At 36.9% G+C, this 23,482-nt stretch overlaps 1 protein-coding gene across 1 annotated transcript in view; it reads left to right on the forward strand.

The window, feature by feature from the left end:
• Positions 1-22,993, forward strand: part of LOC126945603 (zinc transporter ZIP1-like) — a 328,799-nt gene extending 305,806 nt beyond the window's left edge. Inside the window, exon 2 of the mRNA XM_050775690.1 lies at positions 20,968-22,993. Coding sequence (XP_050631647.1) covers positions 21,032-22,006 — 975 coding nt within the window. The 5' untranslated portion in view covers positions 20,968-21,031 and the 3' untranslated portion in view covers positions 22,007-22,993. The remainder of the gene's footprint in view (positions 1-20,967) is intronic.
• The last annotated feature ends 489 nt before the right edge of the window (positions 22,994-23,482 follow it).

Raw genomic sequence — 23,482 nt, forward strand, 5'->3', positions numbered from 1 at the left:
TTCTCGGGCCTTCACATTCAAACTGGAACTACACTATTAGCTCTCCTGGGTCTCCAGCTTGATGACTGGAAATCTTGAGACTTGTCAGATTACATAATAACATGAGGCAATTCCTTAAAATAAATCTCTTTATCTCTCTATATATACATCCTATTGGTTCTGTATCTCTGGAGAACCCTCACTAGTACACAATTATGGACTCTTATACAGCTGTCAAAAAAGAATGAGATGGAGCCCTGTTTATTGGCCTGAAGGATGTCCGTAAGCTGTAATATAAAGCATATGGTATGATTCCACTAGTGTTAAAGCAAATAAAATAATAAAAAATGTATGTGTGTGCACATGTATGCTCATACATTCTTATATTTGAGTGGGCAGAGTAAAAAAGTGTGAATGGACTCACATCAGGCTGTGTACATTGGTTCCCAGGCTAATGGGGGAGCATGAAAATAGAATAAAGAGATTATTACATTTTTACTGGAATATTTGTAGTATTTCATCAATTGTGGTAAGTTATGTTAATTTTACTTTTTTGAGCTAAAATTCACATAATATAAAATTCACTATTTCAACAATTTTAAATTGTACAGTTCACTGATTTTTGGCATATTCATAATGCTGTACAAACATAACCAATATCTAATTACAAAACATTTACATCATCACTAAGAGAAACCCTGTGCCTCCCAATTCCACACTCCCCCTATCCCCTGATGACTATTGATTTGCCTTCTATCTCAATTTTGCCTGTTCTGGATATTTAATATAAATGATATACTATATGTGGCCTTTTGTGTCTGGTTTCTTTAATTTAGCATGATGTTTCTAAGGTTCATTGATGCTGGAGCATGTTTCAGTATTTCATTTTTTATGACCAAATATTCAATTGTGTGGACATATACCACATTTTGTTTATTTATTCATCAGTTGACACATATTTGAGTTGTTTCTCCTTTCTGGCTTCTGTATAGAGTGCTGCTATGAACTGCCTTGTACAAGATTTTGTATGAGTATGTGTTTTATTTTTTAACTTCAGAATTTCTTCAACTTTAATTGTGGAGGTAAAATCAGGCTGCACATATATTTTAAATTCTCTTGGATATATATACCTGTTATGGACCAAATTGTGTCTCCACAAAATTTATATGTTGAAGTCCCAACCCCCCACTGTACCTCAGAATGGGACCACATTTGGAAATCAGACCTTTAAAAAGACAATTATGGTAATACAGGTGAGCCCTGTTCCAATCTGACTGGTGCTTTTATATGACGAGTGAGACATTAGAATTTGGTGCACAGAGAAAAGGTCATGTGAGGACACAGCAAGAAGGTGGCCACCTACAAACCAAGGAGAGAAGCCTCAGGAGAAACCAAACCTGCTGGCACCTGGATATCAGACTTCCATCTTCCAGAACAGTGAGAAAATAAATTTCTGTTGTTTTAGCCACTCAGTCTACGGGTACTTTGTTATGGCAGGTATTTCTTTATAGCAATGCAAGAGCAGCCTAATACATTGCCTAAACTAAGGTCAGAAGATTTACAGTTGTTTCCTTTTTAAAAGTTTTGTAGTTTTCGCTATTATATTTAGGGATTTGATCCATTTTGAGTTAATTTTTGTATGTTGTGTGATATAGGAATCTAAATTCACTCTTTTGTATGTGGATATCCAATTGCCCCGGCACCATTTGTGGAAAAAAACTATTCTTTCCCTCATTTAACGATCTTAGTATTTTTGTCAAAAATTAATTGACCAAGATGTATAGGTGTATTTCTAGAAGCTCAATTCTATTCCATTGTCTGCCTTTATGCCATATGTCTATCCTTATGCCAGTATCGTACTGCTTTAATTACTGTAATGACCTCCCAATTTTAAAACTTGCTAGAAAGGTTTAAAATTGGGAAGTGTGAGCCCTTCAATTTTGTTCTTGTTTCTCAATATTGTTTTGGGTATCTGGGTCTCTTACATTTTTATATGAATTTTAGAATTAGCTTGTCCATTTCTGCAAAAAAAAAAAAAAAAGGTAGTTAGAAATTTGAAAGGGATTGCATTGAATCTGTAGGTAACTTGGTGTACTATTGCCATCTTAACAACATTAAGTCCTCCAGTCAATAACCACGGGATATCTTTCCATTATTTAGGACTTCTTCATTTCTTTTGCAATGATTTGTAGTTTTCAGTGTACATGGCTTGCCTTTTTTGGCTTAATTTATTCTTAAGTAGTTTATTATTTTTGATGCTATTATAAATTGTTTTCTTAATTTCACTTTCAATTTGTTTATTGCTAGTGTATAGAAATACAATTAATTTTTGTATTTAATACAAAATATTGACCTTGCATCCTGAAACACAACTGAAATAAACTATTAGCTCTGGGAGAGTTATGGTTGGTTGGTTGGTTGGTTGGTTTGGTGGATTATTTAAGGTTTCCTATATATAAGATTATGTCATCTACTAATATAGTTTTACTTCTTATTTGCCAGTCCAGATGCCTTATATTTCCTTTTCTTGCCTAATGTATCTAGATATTATTTGCAGTACAATATTGAATTGAAATGGTGAGAGTAGACATCCTTCAGACTAGAACTCTATCACTACAACAGAAACCAAAAGTTTTTCACCATTAAGTTTGATGTTGTGAGTTTTGCATAGATGCCTTTCATTGGGTTAAGGAAGTTTCCTTCTATTCCTAGTTTGTTGAGTGTTTTTGTCGTGAAAGGGTGTTGGATTTTGTCAAATGTTTTCTCTGCATCTATTGAGATGTTCGTGTATTTTTAAACCAATTTTACATTTCTGAGATAAATCTCACTCATGGTGTATACTCCTTTTAGTATGCTGGTGACTTGGGTTAGGTAGTGTTTTGTTGATGGTGATTGCATTGATATTCATAAGGGATATTGGTCTGTAGCCTCCTTTTCTTTTGGTGTATTTTTCTAACTTTAGTATCAAGGTAATACTGGCCATGTAGAATGAGTTAGAAAGTGTTCCCACACCTTTTTTATGTTTTGGAATAATTTTAGGATTGGTATTAATTCTTCTTTAAACATTTAATAGAATTTATCTATGAAGTCACCTGGCCTTGGGCTGTACTTTATTGGAAACGATTTGATTACTTACTCAATCTTTTTACTTGTTATAGCAGATTTTCTATTTATTCTTGAGTCTCTTTTGGTAGTGATACAGTTCAGTACATGCTACCCCAAAATAGGACACCTTGGCCTTTGACAAAAGAGTTGAAGCAACAGAGTTGCTCTCATCTTCTTCTTGCCCCTTCTCTCCTGAAACAGGCCATAAAACCGAGCTGACTGTCTCTTGAAATAGGTCATAAAACCATTCCAGAGGTACCCACCATATACCTTAAGGAAAGGAATGTACTTATCTCTGAAGACACAGGATGTAGAGAAGAATCTGTGCTAACAGGTGTTGCTGTTTCTTTCAGTTTATTGCCATGAGATCATACCAGTTTGCCCTCCAATCATACTTCTGCATGACTATCCACTCTTTATCAATCCTAAGTATACAAAGACATAGGTTTTCCTGTTTCTTTGGATCTTCATTTCTGAAGCCTCTTATGTCACTTAAAACTTACATTAAATAAATTTGTTATGCTTTTCTCTTATTAATCTGTCCTTTCTTATATGGCACTCAGTTATGAACCTAGCAGTGGATTAGAAAATAAATCTTTTTTCTCCTATAACAGTTTGTGTAATTTTAGGAATTTGTCCAATATATCTAGGTTATCTAATTCGCTGGCATATAATTATTCAAAGTATTTTTATGATCCTTTTTATTTCTGTAAGGAAAATAATAACATCCCCACTTTCATTCTCAATTTTAGTAATTTGAGTCTTTTTTCCCCCTTTGGTCCATCTAGCTAAATGATGATCAATTTTTCATCTCTTCAAAGAACCAACTTTTCATTTAATTAATTTTCTCTATTATTTATCTATTCAGTCTTACATTTGCCTTCACTGTAATCTTTACTTTCTTTCTTCTTGATCTGAATAACTCATGCTTTCTTAGTTTTATGTATGCTTCATTTCTTTCCCTGAAGATTGGACGTTTTGAATGTTATAATGTGGGAACTCTGAAAATCAGATTTCCTCCCTTTCTGGGATTTACTGTCATTGTGCTTATTGTGGTTGTTTGTTTAGTGACTTTTCTAAGCTAATATTGTAAAGTTTGTATGGTTTATCATGTAAGCTAATTTTGTAAAGTTTGTGTTCTTTCTCATGTGAATTAATTTTGTAAAATATGTATTCTTTATCATATGTGCTCACTGAAGTTTCTGTTCCATTATCTTAGTGGTCAGCTAATGATCAGATAGAGATTTCCCTAAAGTCTGGAACCAAAAAATATCCCAGTTTTGCATATTGGTTCTGGGGAAAAAGCATGCCTTCAACACTTAGCCAAGAAGTTTACAACTCTGACTTAACCTTCATTACCTGTTTGCACAGGGCCTCAAAGTCAACCAGAGATAAGAGCTTAGGACATTCTCAGGTCTTCCCTGAGCATGGGCAGAATCCTGGCATGCAGAGAGCTTTCCATAATCCCAGGAATATATTGGAACTTTTCGAAGCCCTTATTCCCCCAAAACATCTCACTCCCCAGCCTTTCCTCACAAGCTTTTTGCTTAGTGTATTGTTTGCCCCACTGTTATCCATTGCCTCAGCAGCAAAGACTAAAATATTTATCTGTAAATGTTTTCAACGAATGTCTTCTGAGTACAGGTTTTAGCACGTGAGAGTTCCACTCAGGCAAAATAAAGACAAACGTTTGAGTGGATCTCCCAGTAAACCACTTGACAGATCAACTAAGGATAATTTGTAAATGAGATCCATTATCCTCCCTCCTATACAGATATTAGGAATGCAGACTATTGTTTTCAAGTCTACCACTGGGGAAGAGGGAATAGGACAGAGTAAGTTAAAATACCACAAAGCTCACTGTTCTTCCTGAGATTTAGCTGTTTTACTTGAATAAGTAGCACCTAAGTTACTACAGCTTTTGCTTAGTTTCCAATGTCCTGAAAAAGTTGGTTCTGACTGTTTTTGCCAGTTTTTCTTGATTTTTTTTGGAGAGTAAGACTTTTGAAGCTCGTTACTCTGCCATTTTTTGCTGACATCATTCCTTTGAAGATAAATTTAATAAAATGATGTATGTGCCTGGTAAAAATGAAAATTTAACATAGTGTATATAAATTAGAAAGCAAAAAAAAATTTAATCTCAATCTACAAACATAACCTACCTTAGTAGTTTGGCTTATATTAGATGTAACAAATTGGTTTATATAAAAATATATATGAAATTATTTATATGTATAGATATATCTATATACTTATATATAAAAATAATTCACTTTCTTTGCTGCCCAATATTCACCCACATAGATGTACCATAATTATTTTTTATGTCTTATTGATGGATACTTGTGTAATTTCTAATTATTTGCTACTACATATATATTACAGTAAACATCCTTATATGTACCTTTTTGAATTATTTTTGATAGATTACTAGAAGGAAATGGCTCAACATGTATATTTAAAATTTTTATCTATTATATCAGATTAATCTCAAAAACTTTTTTATCAGTTCCACCCTCACAAAAATGTGATAGAGTGAACATTTCCTTGCCAATGTGAGTTACTATTTTCATCTTAAAAATATACCCATCTCTTTGGAAAAAATATAAATTTCTGAGTTATTTTATTCTGCATTTCTGTGGTATGGACTATAGTTTAACGAGTTTTCATGTGCGTTGGGGCTTCCTCTTATACCTGTAACCAGTTTCTATCCCTTTCTCTTTTGAAATTAAATAACATTTTTCTTACATATTCTTGATATTATTTCTTTGTCGTGTGTGTGTGTGTGTGTGTGTGGTATACATGCATATATACACACATGTGCATGCATGTATATATGCTTATATACACACATACATATATAAAAATGCAGGTACACTTATCTTTACAAGCATGAGGATAAAGAAAATTTTGGACATTTAAGGAGTTAGAAAGTTTGCAGTCCACAAAAACCTCTTTTAAAGCGACATCTTCTTTCTCTATCTTTTCTTGAGGTCAATATCTTCCTCTCCCAAGATTTAGTTTTCATTTTGCTAAGCAAAGTAGCCAAACTTTTATTTCTCTTTAAATATTTCCTAATGTATTATGTCACAGAATTTAATATTGGTTTAGGTTGAAAACTCCAGAGAATGTCAACTGGATGCACATATGTGTGCACATGTGTTATGAGGTAGGAGCATGGAGTGAAGAAAAGTGAAAGCATGACAACATTTTGTCATGGATAGATATCATAAGTGATCAACTGTATTTTCCACATTTAAATATACAGTAACATATATAATATTAATTTTATATGGATTAAAGTTTCAATTGAAATACAAAGATGCAATATGTTGAAAAGGAGCAGTGAACAAAGAGAAGTTGACAACTCAACAAAATGCAGAAAATAAAATAAAAGCCAAAATATACTAAAAATAGAAATTAACACAAAGCTTGGAAAATGGGCAAAATAAGATTTAGATAGACTTATTTCTCCAATAAATGAATATAAACCCTCTGGGGATGATGGGAAGGTTTTTCAGTTTTAAAAGATATATATATATATTTTTGTATATATATAAATAAATATATATCTTTATATATTACATATAGTATATAATATGTATATATTATATATACACAATTGAGTTTTCATTTCCTGAATGCTTACTGCTTTGTAACATAATTCTACAACTTATTAACTAAACCACATAATCCTTCACATTTGCATTTGAGATGGGTAAAAAAAGCTAAACTTAAAGAAGCCAGATACAAAAGTAAAAGTTAAAGTGTATTCTTATAATCTTCAGGTAGGAAAGACATAGACATCAAAAAGGAAAAGAATGACTGATTTTGTCAAATGAAAAGTAAGAAACAGTTCCATGCCCTCCAGAAAAAATACTTGGAAAATATGGTTGTTCTATATAACACATAATGAATTAATATCAAGAAAATATAGATATCTTATACACTCATATGAAAAGGACAAGCAATACAAAAGTAAAAAATAAGTAAAAGGGAAAGAAATACAAATATTGTGTTAACATACTGCGAATTGCATACATTTGAATGAATAGAAGCATAAAATATCATTACTTGCCCATCAGGTAACACCTAAGAATTAGTAATGTCAAGAGTTAGCACATATTTAGCACATATTTCTCATATACTACTGGAAGTTATCTAAACTGGCAGCAGCATGTACAGTCAGCTTTTAATATCCATGGGTTCCATACCTAAGGATTCAACCAAATGTGGAGTCAGGAAAAAAAAAAAATTGCTTATGTGCTAAACACATACATACTTTTTTTTTGGTCATTCCCTAAACAATAAATTGTAAAACCATTTACATAGCATTTATATTGTGTTTGGTATTATAAATAATCTAGAGGTGGCTTAAAGTATATGGGAGAATGTGGACAGGGACTTGAGTATCCGCGAATTTTGTTATCTGTGAGAGATCCTGGAACCAATCCCCTACAGATATAGGTATGATTGTAACTGTGTTTAGATATTATACTAGTATACCTGGTATCTATCCCGAGAAAGACTGAGCACACAAGTGCACAAAGAGTCATATAGAGATTAATTGCAGCACTTTTCTGAAAACTAATTTTGAAATATTGGAAACAAATTATCATGAGGGAATAATAAAATAAGTTATAAAATATTGATGCAATTGAATATATGCAGCAGCTATAAAAAGTTAAGTAGATTTGTTTGTATTGACTGACAAAAAAACAAGTAGAAAATTTTTCAGCTAGCTAACCTCCCAAGCTAAATATCTAAATTCCAAGTATTTAAATGAATTGACAAAAAGATGGAAGAATACCCATCAAACTTTTCAATGCTAAGGAATAGAGCAGGAATGAGGGGGAAGTTTGCTCTGTTTCCTTAGCTATAGTAAAACAAATTACAAAGAAAAATTTTAAACATAAAAATATTTTGAATAATTTTTAGATTTAGTAAAGTATGTAATGATTCTTAATGTTGCTATAAAAAGGTATGGTTTTCATACATAGATTGATACAATTCACATTTTGTGTCCATAATATTAGTTCATAGAACTGGAATGGCCTGGGATTCAGGAGGCCTGGATTCTAGTGCTAATTCTTGCAAGTTCCTTACCTGCTCAGCTGTCGTTCTATCATTTAAAGGGCATGGACTAGATGATCTTCAGTGTCTAACAACCACTTATTCTGTGATAATCTTGAAATCAAACAAATGTATTGAAGGCATTTATGATGACTTTCATGTCCATAGATTCCATGTTTTGGGGAAACTTTCAAATTCAAGTTTCTTTCCCCATTTTTTTTTTTTTTTTTTTTTTTTGAGACGGAGTCTGGCTCTGTCGCCCGAGCTGGAGTACAGTGGCCAGATCTCAGCTCACTGCAAGCTCCGCCTCCCGGGTTTACGCCATTCTCCTGCCTCAGCCTCCCGAGTAGCTGGGACTACAGGCGCCGCCACCTCGCCCGGCTAGTTTTTTGTATTTTTAGTAGAGACAGGGTTTCACCGTGTTAGCCAGGATGGTCTCGATCTCCTGACCTCGTGATCCGCCCGTCTCGGCCTCCCAAAGTGCTGGGATTACAGGCTTGAGCCACCACGCCTGGCCTCTTTCCCCATTTTTTAATGAGCAGACTGATCACGCCATACATCTGTCTTGGCAGGGGGAAATTGTCGCCTTGATGTAATCATCCTTAACCAAAAAGCTTGGTAAGTGGCTTACCTAGAATAAGATACTGGATAGATAACATAGGTAGCAAAGTATAATGAGAACGTAACATAATTTAGGAGTCAGACAGGTGTATATCATCTGTAAGACCTTGAAAAAGCTGTTGAAGGGATCTTAGCCTCATTATCCATATCTGTAAAGTGGAGCTAATACTATCTATGATTATATTCCTCTATGTATAGTAATAGTAACCATTTACTAAGCCCACACTATATGACTGGCAATATATCAAGCACTTTATACAGTATCTAATTTAAGTCTCATGATAAATCTTAACTGTGGATGAAAGCCTAGTTACTTTGTGACTCATTATAGGAGAATGCTGATCTATTTTATATAGGAGAACAGGACTCTTATGAATGATGCCAGACCTCATTTTTGTTATCATGGGAATTCTCTGTGATGTCCAAATACAGTTTATTGCAGTATATCAGTGCCTGTAGCATAATAATGTTCCTTTAGTGCCAAATAATATTCCTTCAGGGCTGAATCTCATTCCTCTTGTTTTGTTTTAGTCACTACACCAGCTCTTCTCCCACTTCTCTGTTTATACCTTTGCTTGGTATTATAATACCTTCCAGGTGTGGTGGTTCATGCCTGTCATCCCAGTGCTTTGGGAGGCCTAGGTGGGACAAATGTTTGAGTCTAGGAATTTAAGCTTACATTGAGCTATTTTTCACGCCACTGCACTTCAGCCAAGGTGACAGAGAAAGACCCTGACTCAAAGAAACTTAAATTTTATAAAGCACTATAATGTAATTCTTTGTAAGTATTTTCACTTACTCGAAACGTTGTGGCTACATCGTATTTGCCAGCCATCATTTTAGGTGGGATGTGAGCCACTCTTCACTGTCTTTCTCCCCTACAACATCAGCCTCTTCAAGGATCTTGCTTACAGATAGATTCATCAATGTACAGAGGAAACTCTTTCTCATAATACTTACAAAACTATATGCAATTTTCAATTCCACCAAAATTGCTTTGTAAATGCAATGTCATTTCAATCAAAATGCTTACAAAAATTATAAACAACTAAATGAGGCAAGCTAATTATCAAGCTATCTAGAAGACAAAGTGCATAAGTGTAGCTAAGAATTTTTTTTTTTTTTTAAACCATGATGAAGAAGATAGACAAACAGGAAATATATAAATTGTGATTTAGACTGAAATTTTAGGAAGGAGCCTTCATGGGTTAGAAGCATGTCTGTAATCATGCTCACTCTAATTATAATTAGAGCTAAAGCAGCAACAATTAGGTCACTGTTTATGACATTTTCTTTTGCATAGGGTGGATAAAACTGGCTTAGGTTTTCTTAAATAGGGCATTAGAATTGAGACATTTATTTTTGCCTACCCACTCAAAAACTATTTCTCCTTCCTTGCGAAGGAAAATCTACTTTAGGTAGCAAATCTCCAAGAGAAGTGGCAAGTTTAGGGATGAAAGCCATCATAGTAATAGGAAGCTCTTCTCAGATAGGAAGAGCTTGGTCCTCAGGATATCATTAAAATGCTGGGCCACCACTGAGACCACCAACTTCAGGGATTTTTATTAAATAAACAAAATTATATGTGTGCTTAAAAACATTTTAGTCAAGTTATCTGTTACCTGAAGCTAAAAACATTTCTAATTAATACAAGTGATACAGTGGCAGTGTAAAAATAAGTATTCTAAAATACTCTTTACTTATTGAACATTTAAATAAGTAAATATACAAACGTTTGTTGATCTGTATGATAAATCATGTCTTTACTGAAAAATCATTAAAATTCCAGAAGTATATATGGAGATAAAATGTAGAGAGCCAATAGGTTAATCACAGGGATTAGCAGCAGAAAATTACTCAACTATAAACTGATTTCCCTGTTTTCTTCATAAAGGTGAATTTAGTGTTTTGAAATGACTGAAAGGTTCTTCTGAAGATTTACATAGCTCTATTCAATCATTTTTTAAGAGAATTTAACTGTCTTTAATTAAGCCAGGCATTAGAGAGATTTCCAAAAATGTAAAACTATTCTACTCTTCTGATTAAATTATCTTTCATTTGGGAAGATACATATATGTTTTAATTAAAATACTATGTTAACAGGTAATGAGATTACTTTTAGAGATAAATATGGTTAAAATTTCAGTTTTAATTTTTTTGCTGTGTTTTTTTGTGTACAAAAAAAAAACACAACTTTTAAGTTCAGGGCTACAAGTGCAGGTTTGTTATATAGGTAAAATTGTGTCATGGGGTTTGTTGTATAAATTATTTTGTCACCCAGGTATTAAGCCTAGTACTAATTAGTCATTTTTCCTGATCCTGTCCTCCCCCAACCCTCCACCCTCCAGGAGGCCCCACTGTCTGTGGTTCCCCTCTACGCATCCATGTATTCTCATCATTTAGCTCCCATTTATAAGTGAGAACACGTGGTATTTGGTTTTCTGTTCCTGTGTTAGTTTGCTAAGGATAATGGCCTCCAGCTCCATTCATGTCCCTGCAAAGGAAATGATCTCCTTATTTTTTATGGTTGCATAGTATTCCACAGTATATATGTACCACTTCCTTTTTTTCCATTGATAGGCATTTAGGTTGATTCCATGTCTTTGCTATATTCAATCATTTTTAAACTACACACACACACACACACCCCCCACAGATATTTGGCATTCAATGTATTTTTGTTTGTTTTTGAGACAAAGTCTCGCTCTTGTTGCCCAGGCTGAAGTGCAATGGTGCAATCTCGGCTCACTGCAACCTCCAACTCCAGGTTTCAAGCAGTTCTCCTGCCTCAGCCTCCCAAGTAGCTGGGATTACAGGCATGTGCCACCACACTTGGCTAATTTTGTATTTTTAGTAGAGATGGGGTTTCTCCATGTTGGTCAGGCTGGTCTCGAACTCCCGACCTCAGGTGATCCGCCTGCCTCTCCCTCCGAAAGTGCTGGGATTACAGGTGTGAGCCACCATGCCTGGCAGAATTTTAACAATTGTATACATCTGTATAATTAAGAGTCAAAACTGGATATAGAACATTTCTATCACCTGAGAAAGTTCTTGCAAAAGATAATCATTGATCTGATTATTACCATAGAAATTATTTTAATTGTTTAATTAATTTAACAATTTCAATGTAATTTAATCAAACACATTAGACAATTCAGTTAAACATTTGGTTAATTGTTCAAAGGGTTTAATTATCTTAATTGTTCTAGAACATAATATAAATGGTAATATAATGTACTTTTTTTGTGTCTGGATTATTTTGCTCAACATGTTTATGATCCATCCATACTGTGTGTTTATCAGTAGTTTATTCATTTTTGTTGCTGAGAAATATTCCATCATGTGAATATACCACAATGTTTTTATCCATTCTTCTGTTGAATGATATTTGGGTTGCTTTTAATTGCTGGCTATTAAGAATAAAGATGTTATGAATATTCTTTTTTGTTAATGTATTTATTTTTATTTCTTTCAATAGTTTTTGGAAAACAGGTGGTTTTTGGTTACATGGATAAATTATTTAGTGGTAATTACTGAGATTTTGGTGAGCCCATCACCTGAGCAGTGTACACTGTATCCAGTGTGTAGTCTTTTATCCTTTACCCCTACTTCCTCCCAAATCCCCAAAGTCCATTATATCATTCATATGCCTGTGTGTCCTCATAGCTTAGCTCCCACTTATCAATGAGAACATATGATATTTGGTTTTCCATTCCTGAGTTACTTCACTCAGAGTAATAGTCTCCAACTCTATCCAGGTTGCTGTATTTGCCATTATTTCGTTCCTTTATACGGTTGAGTAGAATTCCATGGTGTATATGTACCACACTTTCTTTAGCCACTTGGTCTATGGGCATTTAGCCTGGTTCCATATTTTTGCAATTGCAAATTGTGCTGCTATAAACATGCATGTACAAGTGTCTTTTTCATATAATGACTTCTTTTCCTCTGGGTAGATACCCAGTAGTGGGATCGCTGGATCAAACAGAAGTTCTACTTTTAGTTCTTTAAGAAATCTTTTTACTGTTTTCCATAGTGTTTGTACTAGTATACATTTCCACCAGCAGTGTAAAAATGTTCCCTTTTCACCACATCCATGCCAGCATCTATTATTTTTTGATTTTTTAAAATTATGGCCATACTTGCAGGAGTAAGGTGGTATCTCATTGTGGTTTTGATTTGCATTTCCCTGCTAATTAGTGACGTTGAGCATTTTTAAGTATGTTTGTTGGTCATTTGTATATCTTCTTTTGAGAATTTATTAATATCCTTTGCCCACTTTTTGATAGGATTATTTGTTTTTTCTTGCAGAGTTTTTTGAGTTCCCTGAGTCTGGATATTAGTCCTTTGTGAATATTTTCTCCCACTCTGTGGGTTGTCTGTTTGCTCTGCTGTAATCAGAGTGCAGAAGTTTTTAGTTTAATTAGGTCCCACGTATTTATTTTTGTTTTTGTTGCATTTGCTTTTGGGTTCTTGGTCATGAACTCTGCCTAAGCCAATGTCTAGAAGATGTCTAGATACTGATGTTATCTTCTAGAATTTTTTAGGGTTTTAGGCCTTAGATTTAAGTACTTGATTCATTTTGAGTTGATTTTTTGTATAAGGTGAGAGATGAGGATCCAGTTTCTTTCTTCTACATATGGCTTGCCAATTATCCCAGCACCATTTGTTGAACAGGATGTCCTTTCCCTACTTCATGTTTTTGTTTGCTTTGTCAAAGATCGGTTAGCTGTAAGTATTTGGCTTTATATCTGGGTTCTTTATTCTGTTCCATTGGTCTATGTGCCTATTTTTATACCAGTACCGTGCTGTTTTGGTAACTATAGCCTTATAGTACAGTTTGAAGTCGAGTAATGTGATGCCTCCAGATTTGTTCTTTTTGCTTAGTCTTGCTTTGGCTATGCAGGCTCTTTTTTGGTTCCATATGAATTTTAGGATTGCTTTTTCTAGTTCTGTGAAGAATGATGGTGGTATTTTAATGGGAATTGCATTGAATTTGTAGATTGCTTTTTGGCAGTATGGTAATTTTCACAATATTGATTCTACCTATCCATGAGCATGGAATGTGTTTTCGTTTGTGTGTGTGTGTCATCTGTGATTTATTTCAGCAGTGTTTTGTAGTTTTCCTTGTAGAGGCCTTCTACCTCCTTGGTTTGGTATATTCCTAAGTATTTTATTAATTTTTACAGCTGTTGTAAAAGGGGTTGAATTCTTGATTTGATTCTCAGCTTGGTCGCTATTGGTGTATAGCGGTGCTGCTGATTTGTGTACATTGATTTTGTACCCTGAAACTTTACTGAATTCATTTATCAGATCTAGAAGCTTTTTGGATTATTCTTTAGGGTTTTCCAGGTATATAATCATATCATCACCAGACAATGATAGTTTGACTTCCTCTTTTTTTATTTGGATGCTCTTTATTTCTTTCTCTTGTCTGACAGCCCTGGAGAGGACTTCCAGTACTATGTTGAATAAAAGTGGTGAAAGTGGGCATCCTCATCTTGTTCCAGTTCTCAGGGGAAATGCTTTCCACTTTTCCTGTTCAATACAATGTTGGCTGTGAGTTTGTCATAGATGACTTTTATTACCATGAGGTATGTCCCTTCTATGCCAATTTTGCTTAGGGCTTTAATCATAAAGTGAGGCTGGATTTTGTTGACTGCTTTTTCAGCATCTATTGAGATGATCATATGATTTTGTTTTTAATTCTGTTTGTGTGATGTATCACATTCATTGACTTGCATATATTAAACCATCTCTGCATCCCTTATATGAAACCAACTTGATCTTGGTGGATTATCTCTTTGATATGCTATTGGATTCAGTTAGTTAGCATTTTGTTGAGGGTTTTTGCATCTATGTTCATCTGGAAAATTGGTCTTTTTTTTGTTATGTCCTTTCCTCGTTTTGGAATTAGGGTGATACAGGCTTCATAGAATGATTTAGGGAGGATTCCCTCTTTATCTTTGGGAACAGTTTCAGTAAGATTGGTACCGATTCTACTTTGAATGTCTGATATAACTCAGCTGTGAATCCATGTAGTCCTGGACTTTTTTTTGGCAATTTTTAAATTACTGCTTCAATCTTGTGACTTGTTATTGGTCTGTTCAGAGTTTCTATTTCTTACTGATTTAATCTGAGAGGATTGTATATTTCCAAGAATCTATCCATCTCCCAGATTCTCTAGTTTGTGAGCATAAAGGTGTTCATAGTAGCCTTGAATAATCTGTTGTATTGCTGTGGTATCAATTGCAATATCTCCCATTTCATTTCTAATTGAGCGAATTTGGATCTTCTCTGTTCTTTGTTAATCTTGCTAGTGGTCTATCAATTTTATTTATCTTTTCAAAGAACCAGCTTTTGGTTTCATTTTTTTTTGTATTGATATTCTTGTTTCAATTTCATTTGGTTTTCCTCTGATTTTGGTTATTTCTTTTCTTCTACTGGGTTTGGGTTTGGTTTGTTCTTGTTTCTCTGGTTCCTTGAGGTGTGACATTAGATCGTGTATTTGCACTCTTTTAGACTTTGTGATGTACGCATTTAATGCTATGAACTTTCCTCTTAGCACCATTTTTGCTGTGCCCCATAGGTTTTGATAAGTTGTGTCACTACTATTGTTCAGCTCAAAGAATTTTTTAATTTTCATCTTGATTTCATTGTTGACCCAAAGATCATTTAGAGGCAGATTATTTAATTTCCATGTATTTGTATAGTTTTGAAGGTTCCTTTTGGACTTAATTTCCAGTTTTATTCCATTGTGATCTGAGGGTATACTAGATAGGACTCCAATTTTCTTAAATATATTGAGAATTGCTTTGTGGCCTTTTATATGGTCTGTCTTGGAGAATGTCCCATGTGTTGATGCAAAGAATGTATATTCTGCAGTCGTTGGGTAGAATGTTCTGTAAATATCTGTTAAGTCTATTTGTTCTAGGGTATAGTTTAAGCCCATTTTTACTTTATTGACTTTCTGTCTTGATCACCTGTCTAGTGCTGTCAGTGGAGTATTGAAGTTCCCAAGTATTATTGTGTTGCCATCTGTCTCATTTCTTAGGTCTAGCAGCAATTGTTTCATAAATTTGGGAGCTCCAGCATTAGGTGTGTATATATTTAGGGCTGTGATATTTTACTGTTGGACCATTCATTTTATCATTATATAATGACCCTCTTTGTCTTTTTTTTAAGCATTTTTGATTTAAAGTCTATTTTGCTTGATATAAGAATAGCTACTGCTGCTCACTATTGGTTGCCATTTCATGGCATGTCCTTTCCATCCCATTTCCTTAAGTTTATGTGAATCCTTAGGTGTTAGGTGAGTGTCTTGAAGACAGAAGATACTTGATTCATGGATTTTTATCCATTATTCCATTCTGTATCTTTTAAGTGGACCATTTAGGTCATTTGCTTCAATGTTCGTATTGAGATGTGAGGTACTGTTCTTTTTATCATGTTAGTTGTTGCCTTAGTACGTTGTTTTTTTTGTTTGTTTGTTTGTTTTTTTCTGTTGTGCTGTTGTTTTATAGGCCCTGTGAGATTCATGCTTTAAGGATGTTCTATTTTGATAGATTTTGAGGTTTTGTTTCAAGATTTAGAACTCCTTTTAGCATTTCTTGTAGTGCTAGCTTAGTAGTGGTGAATTCTCTCAGCATTTGTCTAAAAAATACTTTATCTCTCCTTCATTTATGAAGCTTAGTTTTACTGGATACAAAATCCTTGGCTGACAATTATTTTGTTCCAGGAGGCTGAAGATGGGACCCTAATCCCTTCCGTCTTGTAAGGTTTCTGCTGAGAAGTCTGCTGTTAATCTGATAGGTTTTCCTTTAACGGTTATCTGATGCTTTTGTCTCACAGCTCTAGAGATTCTTTCCTTTGTCTTGACTTTAGATAACCTGATCACTATGTGCCTAGGTGATGATCTTTTTGTGATTAATTTCCCAGGTGTTCTTTGAGTTTGTATTTGGATGTCTAGATCTCTAGCAAGGCCAGGGAAGTTTTCCTCAATTATTCCTTCAAATAAGTTTTCGAAACTTTAAATTTCTCTTCTTCCTCAGGAACATCAATTATTCTTAGGTTTGGCTGTTTAACATAATCACAAACGACTTGGAGGCTTTGTTTATTTTTTGAAATTATTTTTTATTTGTCTTTGTCTGATTGGGTTAATTGGAAAGCCTCAACTTTGAGCTCTGAAATTCTTTCTTCTACTTGTTCTAGTCTATTGTTGAAACTTTCCACTGCATTTTGTATATCTCTGGGTGTCTTTCATTTTCAGAGGTTGTGGTTATTTTTTTCTTTATAATATCTATTTCGCTGGAGAAATTTTCATCTATATCCTCTGTTGTTTTTTCAATTTCTTTGCATTTTTTTTTTTTAACCTTTCTCTGGTATCTTCCTGAGTAGCTTGATAATCAACCTTGTTAATTCTTTTTTTTTTTTTTGAGACAGAGTCTCGCTCTGTCACCCAGGCTGGAGTGCAGTGGCACGATCTCGGCTCACTGCAAGCTCCACCTCCCGGGTTCACGCCATTCTCCTGCCTCAGCCTCCCGAGTAGCTGGGACTACAGGTGCCCGCCACCATGCCTGGCTAATTTTTTGTATTTTTAGTAGAGATGGGGTTGTTAATTCTTTATCTGGCAATTCAGAACTTTCTTCTTGGTTTGGATCCATTGCTTTGGGGAGCTAGTGTGATCTTTTGGGGGTACTATAGAAATCTGTTTTGTCATATTACCAGAATTACTTTTATGGTTCCTTCTCACTTGTGTAGACTAATTCAGTGGAGGGTTCTGAAACTCAATGTCTGTTGTTCAGATTCTCTTGTCCCACATGGTGATCCCTTGATGTGGTACTCTCTGCCTTTCCCTATGGATGGGGCTTCCTGAGAGGTAGACTGTAGTGATAGTTATTGCTCTTCTGGGTCTAACCACCCATCAGGGCTACCAGGTTTTGGGCTGGTGCTGGAGGATGTCTGCAAAAAGTCCTGTGATGTGATGCATCTTCAGGTCTCCCAGCCATGGATACCACCACCTGCTCTGGTAGAGGTGACAGGGAAGTGAAGTTGACTCTGAGAGTCCTTTGCTGTAGATAGGTTTAGGGTGCTGGCTTTCTTGAATGCTAATTATGCTACTGGTGAAGTTGTCATGTGGACATATTCAGGACCTCTGGTTAGCCAGGATATTGCAGACAGTGGAATTTAAGTGTTGTCGTCTCCTTCCTGGGATCAGGGTTGTTCTGTCTTGAGTTGCTATAATGTTCTGAGTTGGTTGGCCTCCAGCCAGAAGATGGAATATTCAGGAGAGCACCAGCTATGATAGTTGTAGAAGGCTCTAGGATTGACCTAAGATGACCAGGGTAACTATTTTGGTTTCTCAGGTGATGGGCAGGGCCATAAAGCTCCCAGGAGTTTCTTTGTTTTGTGTTTGGCTACCAGGGTGGGTAGGGAAATACCATCAGGTGTGGTCAGGGTTAGACAGGTCTGGGCTCAGACCCTCTCCTTGGGCTGTACTTGCTGTGGCCACTGTAGGGGATAGGGGAGTGGTTCTTAGGCCAATGGGGTTATGTTCTAGAGGGGATCTTGGCTGCATCTGCTGTGTCATATAGTTCACCAGAGAAGTGGGGGAAAGCTGGTAGAGAGAGGCCTCACCCAACTGCCATGCAGTTGGTGAGGCTGCTCTCGCTCCCCTTGTCCCCACTGTGTAGACCTTGCTCCAGGTCCTGAGCTACCCTGCTGAAAAAGCAAGCTTGGCTTTTGGACTTCGTCCCTCCCCATCTGCCCAGTCTGTTGGCTGCAGCTCCTATGCTTCTTCCCTCACTCACCTGTATCCATAGTAGCTCCCGCTCATCCCACAGACTTCACTCAAGAAAATTTTTGCCTAGCCAAAACCACTACCAATTTCAGTTGGGAGCTTCCTTTGTCCCACGACCATGAATTAGCTCTCCGAATTTCACTGACTGATTTTCCCAAGGGTTACTGTGAGACATAGTCAGGCATGGCTTTGGGGGGCTTGAGCTGAAGACTGGGAGTACCTTCAAGGTACTTCCTGCTGATACCTCTACTGTTATATTTCTCACAAATCCTTAATCCATTTCTTCTCTAGGTAAGGGTAAATCTTTCCTGTGATCCGGATTTTCAGATTCTCTGGTAGGGATGTGTGTTTGGCAGTAGGTTTTCCCCATCTCACACTTTGGGAACTCAGCTTTTTGTCTGTTTCAAGGAATTTGCAGTTGCATTCTGGTTCTTTCAAAGGATCTGCGAATTTGTTCAGTTTTCCTGGTACATTCCTGCAGTGGTTCTTTGTGCAAAAGACCATGATGTGAGTCTCCACACTGTTCTGTCTGTCCATGTGGGAGCTACACATTAGCCCTGTCTCCTATCTGCCATCTTCCTCTCCTCAATTTATTTTTTTAATTGACAAATAGAAATTGTATATATTTATCATGTACAACATGATGTTTTGAAATATGTGTACCTTGTGGAATGGTTAAATCAAGCTAAATAATACTTGCATTACCTCACACCCTCACCATTTTTTTGTGGTAAGGACACTTAAAATCTACTCTCTTAGCAATTTTTGAAAATACATTGTTTTTGAAATACGGAAATACATAGTTATTAACTATAGTCACCATGTTGTACAATGTATCTCTTGAAGTTATTTCTCCTATCAAAATGAAAGTTTGTATCCTTTGACCAATGTCTCCTCAATCCTTCGTCCTCCAGAGCCCCTGGTAACCATCTTTCTACTCTCTACTTCAATGACTTCAAGTTTTTTAGATTCCACATACAGGTGAGATCATGTGGTATTTGTCTTTCCATGCCTGGCTTACTTCACTTAACATGTTTTCCAGGTTCATCGATGTTGTCACAAATGACACAATTTTCTCATTTTTAAGGCTGAATAATATTGCATTGTGTGTGTGTATATATATAACATTTTCTTTACACATTCATCTGTTGATGGACACTTAGGTTGATTCCATATGAAAAAAATGGGAATGCATATATCTCTTTGACATACTGATTTCATTTTCTTTGTATATATACCCAGAAATGAAATTTTTGGGATCATATAGTGGTTCTATTTTTAATTTCTTAGGATAAGAACCTCCATATTGTTTTCCATAATAGTTGTATTAATTTATGTTTCCGCCAACAGTGTGCAAGAGTTCCCTTTACTCCACATCCTAGGCAACATATATTTTTCATCTTTTTGATAATAGCCATTCTAGCAGGTGTGAGGTGATATCTCATTGTGGTTTTAATTTGCATTTCTCCGATGATTAGTGATATTGAGCATTTTTTCATATAACTGTTGGACAGTTGTATGTCTTCTTTTGAGTAATGTCTGTTCAGGTCCTTTGTACATTTTTAAATCTGGTTATTTGTGTGTGTGTGTGTGTGTTTTTTTTTTGGAAATTTGATTTGTTTGAATTCATTATGTATTTTGGATACTAACCTCTAATAAGATGTATGATTTGTAAATATTTTCTCTCATTCTGTGGGTGTTCTCTTCACTCTGTTGATTTTTTCATTGGCTATGCAGAAGCTTTTTAATTTGATGTAATCCCATTTGTCTATTTTGGGGCAATATTAAAAAAATGTTGTCCAGTCCAATGCTATGGAACTTTTCCCCTATGTTCTTTCTTGTTAATTTCATAGTTTCAGGTCTTATGTTTAAGTTTTAAATTCATTTTGATTAGACTTTTGTATGTGGTATGAGAGAAGGGACTAAGTTTATTCTTCTGTGTGAGAATATTCAGTTTTCCAAAAACCACTTATTTAAGAGATTGTCTTTCCCTGTTGTTTGTTCTTGGTACCTTTGTCAAAAACTCAATTGACCATAAATGTCTGAGTTTATTTCTGGGCTTTTTATCCTGTTCCATTGGTCTATGGATTTATGTGCCCATTTTTATGCCAGTACCATGTTGTTTGGACTACTACAGCTTTGCAGTATACTTTGAAGTCAGGTAGTGTGATGTTTGTTTTGTTTTTGTTTTTTCTCAATATTGCTTTAACTATTTGTGGTGAGCATTCAAGTATAAATGTATTTTTTGTGTATATATGTATGTGTATATATATATACACACACACACACACACACACACACACACACACGCTAATTTCCTTTGGGTAAATACCTAAGAGTAGTATTTCTGGGTCATATAGTAGATATAGCTTGAACTTTAGAAAACTTAGTTCAGGAGACCATGTAGTGAGACCCTCGCAAGGTCTGAGAGTCACTGGAGCTACCAGCAGCACCATGGGGCCCTGGGGAGAGCCAGAGCTCCTGGTGTGGCACCCAGAGGCGGTAGCTTCAGAGCCTCCAGTGCCTGTGGGGCTGGAGGTGAAGTTGGGGGCCCTGGTGCTGCTGCTGGTGCTCACCCTCCTCTGCAGCCTGGTGCCCATCTGTGTGCTGTGCCAGCCAGGAGCTAACCATGAAGCTTCAGCTTTCCGCCAGAAAGCGCTGAGCCCAGTAAGCTGTTTTGCGGGGGGCGTCTTTTTGGCCACCTGTCTCCTGGACCTGCTGCCTGACTACTTGGCTGCCATAGATGAGGCCCTGGCAGCCTTGCACGTGACGCTCCAGTTCCCGCTGCAAGAGTTCATCCTGGCCATGGGCTTCTTCCTGGTCCTGGTGATGGAGCAGATCACACTGGCTTACAAGGAGCAGTCAGGGCTGTCACCTCTTGAGGAAACAAGGGCTCTGCTGGGAACAGTGAATGGTGGGCCGCAGCATTGGCATAATGGGCCAGGGGTTCCACAGGCAAGTGGAACCCCAGCAAGCCCCTCAGCCTTGCGTGCCTGTGTACTGGTATTCTCCCTGGCCCTCCACTCTGTGTTTGAGGGACTGGCGGTGGGGCTACAGCGAGACCGGGCTCGGGCGATGGAGCTGTGCCTGGCTTTGCTGCTCCACAAGGGCATCCTGGCTGTCAGCCTGTCCCTGCGGCTGCTGCAGAGCCACCTTAGGGCACAGGTGGTGGCTGGCTGTGGGATCCTCTTCTCATGCATGACACCTCTAGGCATCGGGCTGGGTGCAGCTCTGGCTGAGTCGGCAGGACCTCTGCACCAGCTGGCTCAGTCTGTGCTAGAGGGCATGGCGGCTGGCACCTTTCTCTATATCACCTTTCTGGAAATCCTGCCCCAGGAGCTGGCCAGTTCTGAACAAAGGATCCTCAAGGTCATCCTGCTCCTAGCAGGCTTTGCCCTACTCACTGGCCTGCTCTTCATCCAAATCTAGGGTGTTTCAAGAGAGGGGCAGGGGAGATTGATGATCAGGTGCCCCTGTTCTCCCTTCCCTCCCCCAGTTGTGGGGAATAGGAAGGAATGGGGAAGGGAAGTACTGAGGACCAAAAAATTCTCTGGGAGCTAAAGATAGAGCCTTTGGGGCTATCTGACTAATGAGAGGGAAGTGGGCAGACGAGAGGCTGGCCCCAGTCCCAAGAAACAAGAGATGGTCAAGTTGCTAGAGACATGATCAGGGGACATTAGGATTGGGGAAGACACTTGACTGCTAGAAGCAGAAGTTGGACACTATACATAAGGACAGGCTCACATGGGAGGCTGGAGGTGGGCACCCAGCTGCTGTGGGACAGCTATGTAGAGGTCATAAACCTAGAGTCAGTGTCCTGTTGGTCCTAGCCCATTTCAGCACCCTGTCACTTGGAGTGGACCCCTCCTACTTTTCTTAGCGCCTGCCCTCATATCTATCTCCCTCTTCCCGTCTCCCAGGGGACTAGTGCCAAATGGTCTCTCCCTGCCAATTTTGGTATCTTCTCTGGCCTCTCCAGTCCTGCTTACTCCTCTATTTTTAAAGTGCCAAACAAATCCCCTTCCTCTTTCTCAAAGCACAGTTATGTGGCACTGAGCCCTACCCAGCACCTCAGTGAAGGGGTCCTGCTTGCTCTTTATTTTGGTCCTGGATCCTGGGGTGGGGAAGAAATATTTTCTGGGCTGGGGTAGGAGGAAGGTTGCTGCAGCCACCTACTGCTACTGTACCCTAGGAATATGGGGACATGGACATGGTGTCCCATGCCCAGATGATAAACACTGAGCTGCCAAAACATTTTTTTAAATACACCCGAGGAGCCCAAGGGGGAAGGGCAATGCCTATCCCCAGCGTTATTTTTGGGGAGGGAGGGCTGTGCGTAGGGCCATATTCTTTAGAATCTATTTTATTAACTGACCTGTTTTGGGACCTGTTACCCAAATAAAATATGTTTCTAGACAAAAAAAAAAAAAAAGAAAACTTAGTTCAGTCATTTGCAGTTCCACCAACAATGTTTGAGAGTTTTGGTTGCTTCACATACTCCCAAAACACTTGATTTATCTGCCTTTTTTATTTCGGACATTCTAGAGGGGATGAAGTAGTATCTTTTTGTGACTTTAATTTTCATTTTCCCTGAAGATTGACATTGTTAAACACCTTTTTAGGTGCTTATTGGCCATTCTTATATGTCCTTTTATAATATATCTGCTTGAGTCTTTTGCCCATTTTTAATGGGATTGTTATCTTTTTAATATTAACTTGCAGGAGCTCTTTATAGTGGCTGGATATGACTATGTCATATACAGGTATAGATTTTGATATTCGTCTCTCAGTTGGTAATGGTAATGTGAAACCTAAATCTTGCAGAGTGTAAAAATGGCTTGCTAGCAGGGGGCAGCAATAAAAGCAAGTATGTTTCATTCTTTTCAAGTTTTTCTGGAAAAGTAA

Source organism: Macaca thibetana, chromosome X (assembly GCF_024542745.1).
Source record: "Macaca thibetana thibetana isolate TM-01 chromosome X, ASM2454274v1, whole genome shotgun sequence".
Lineage (NCBI taxonomy): Eukaryota > Metazoa > Chordata > Mammalia > Primates > Cercopithecidae > Macaca > Macaca thibetana.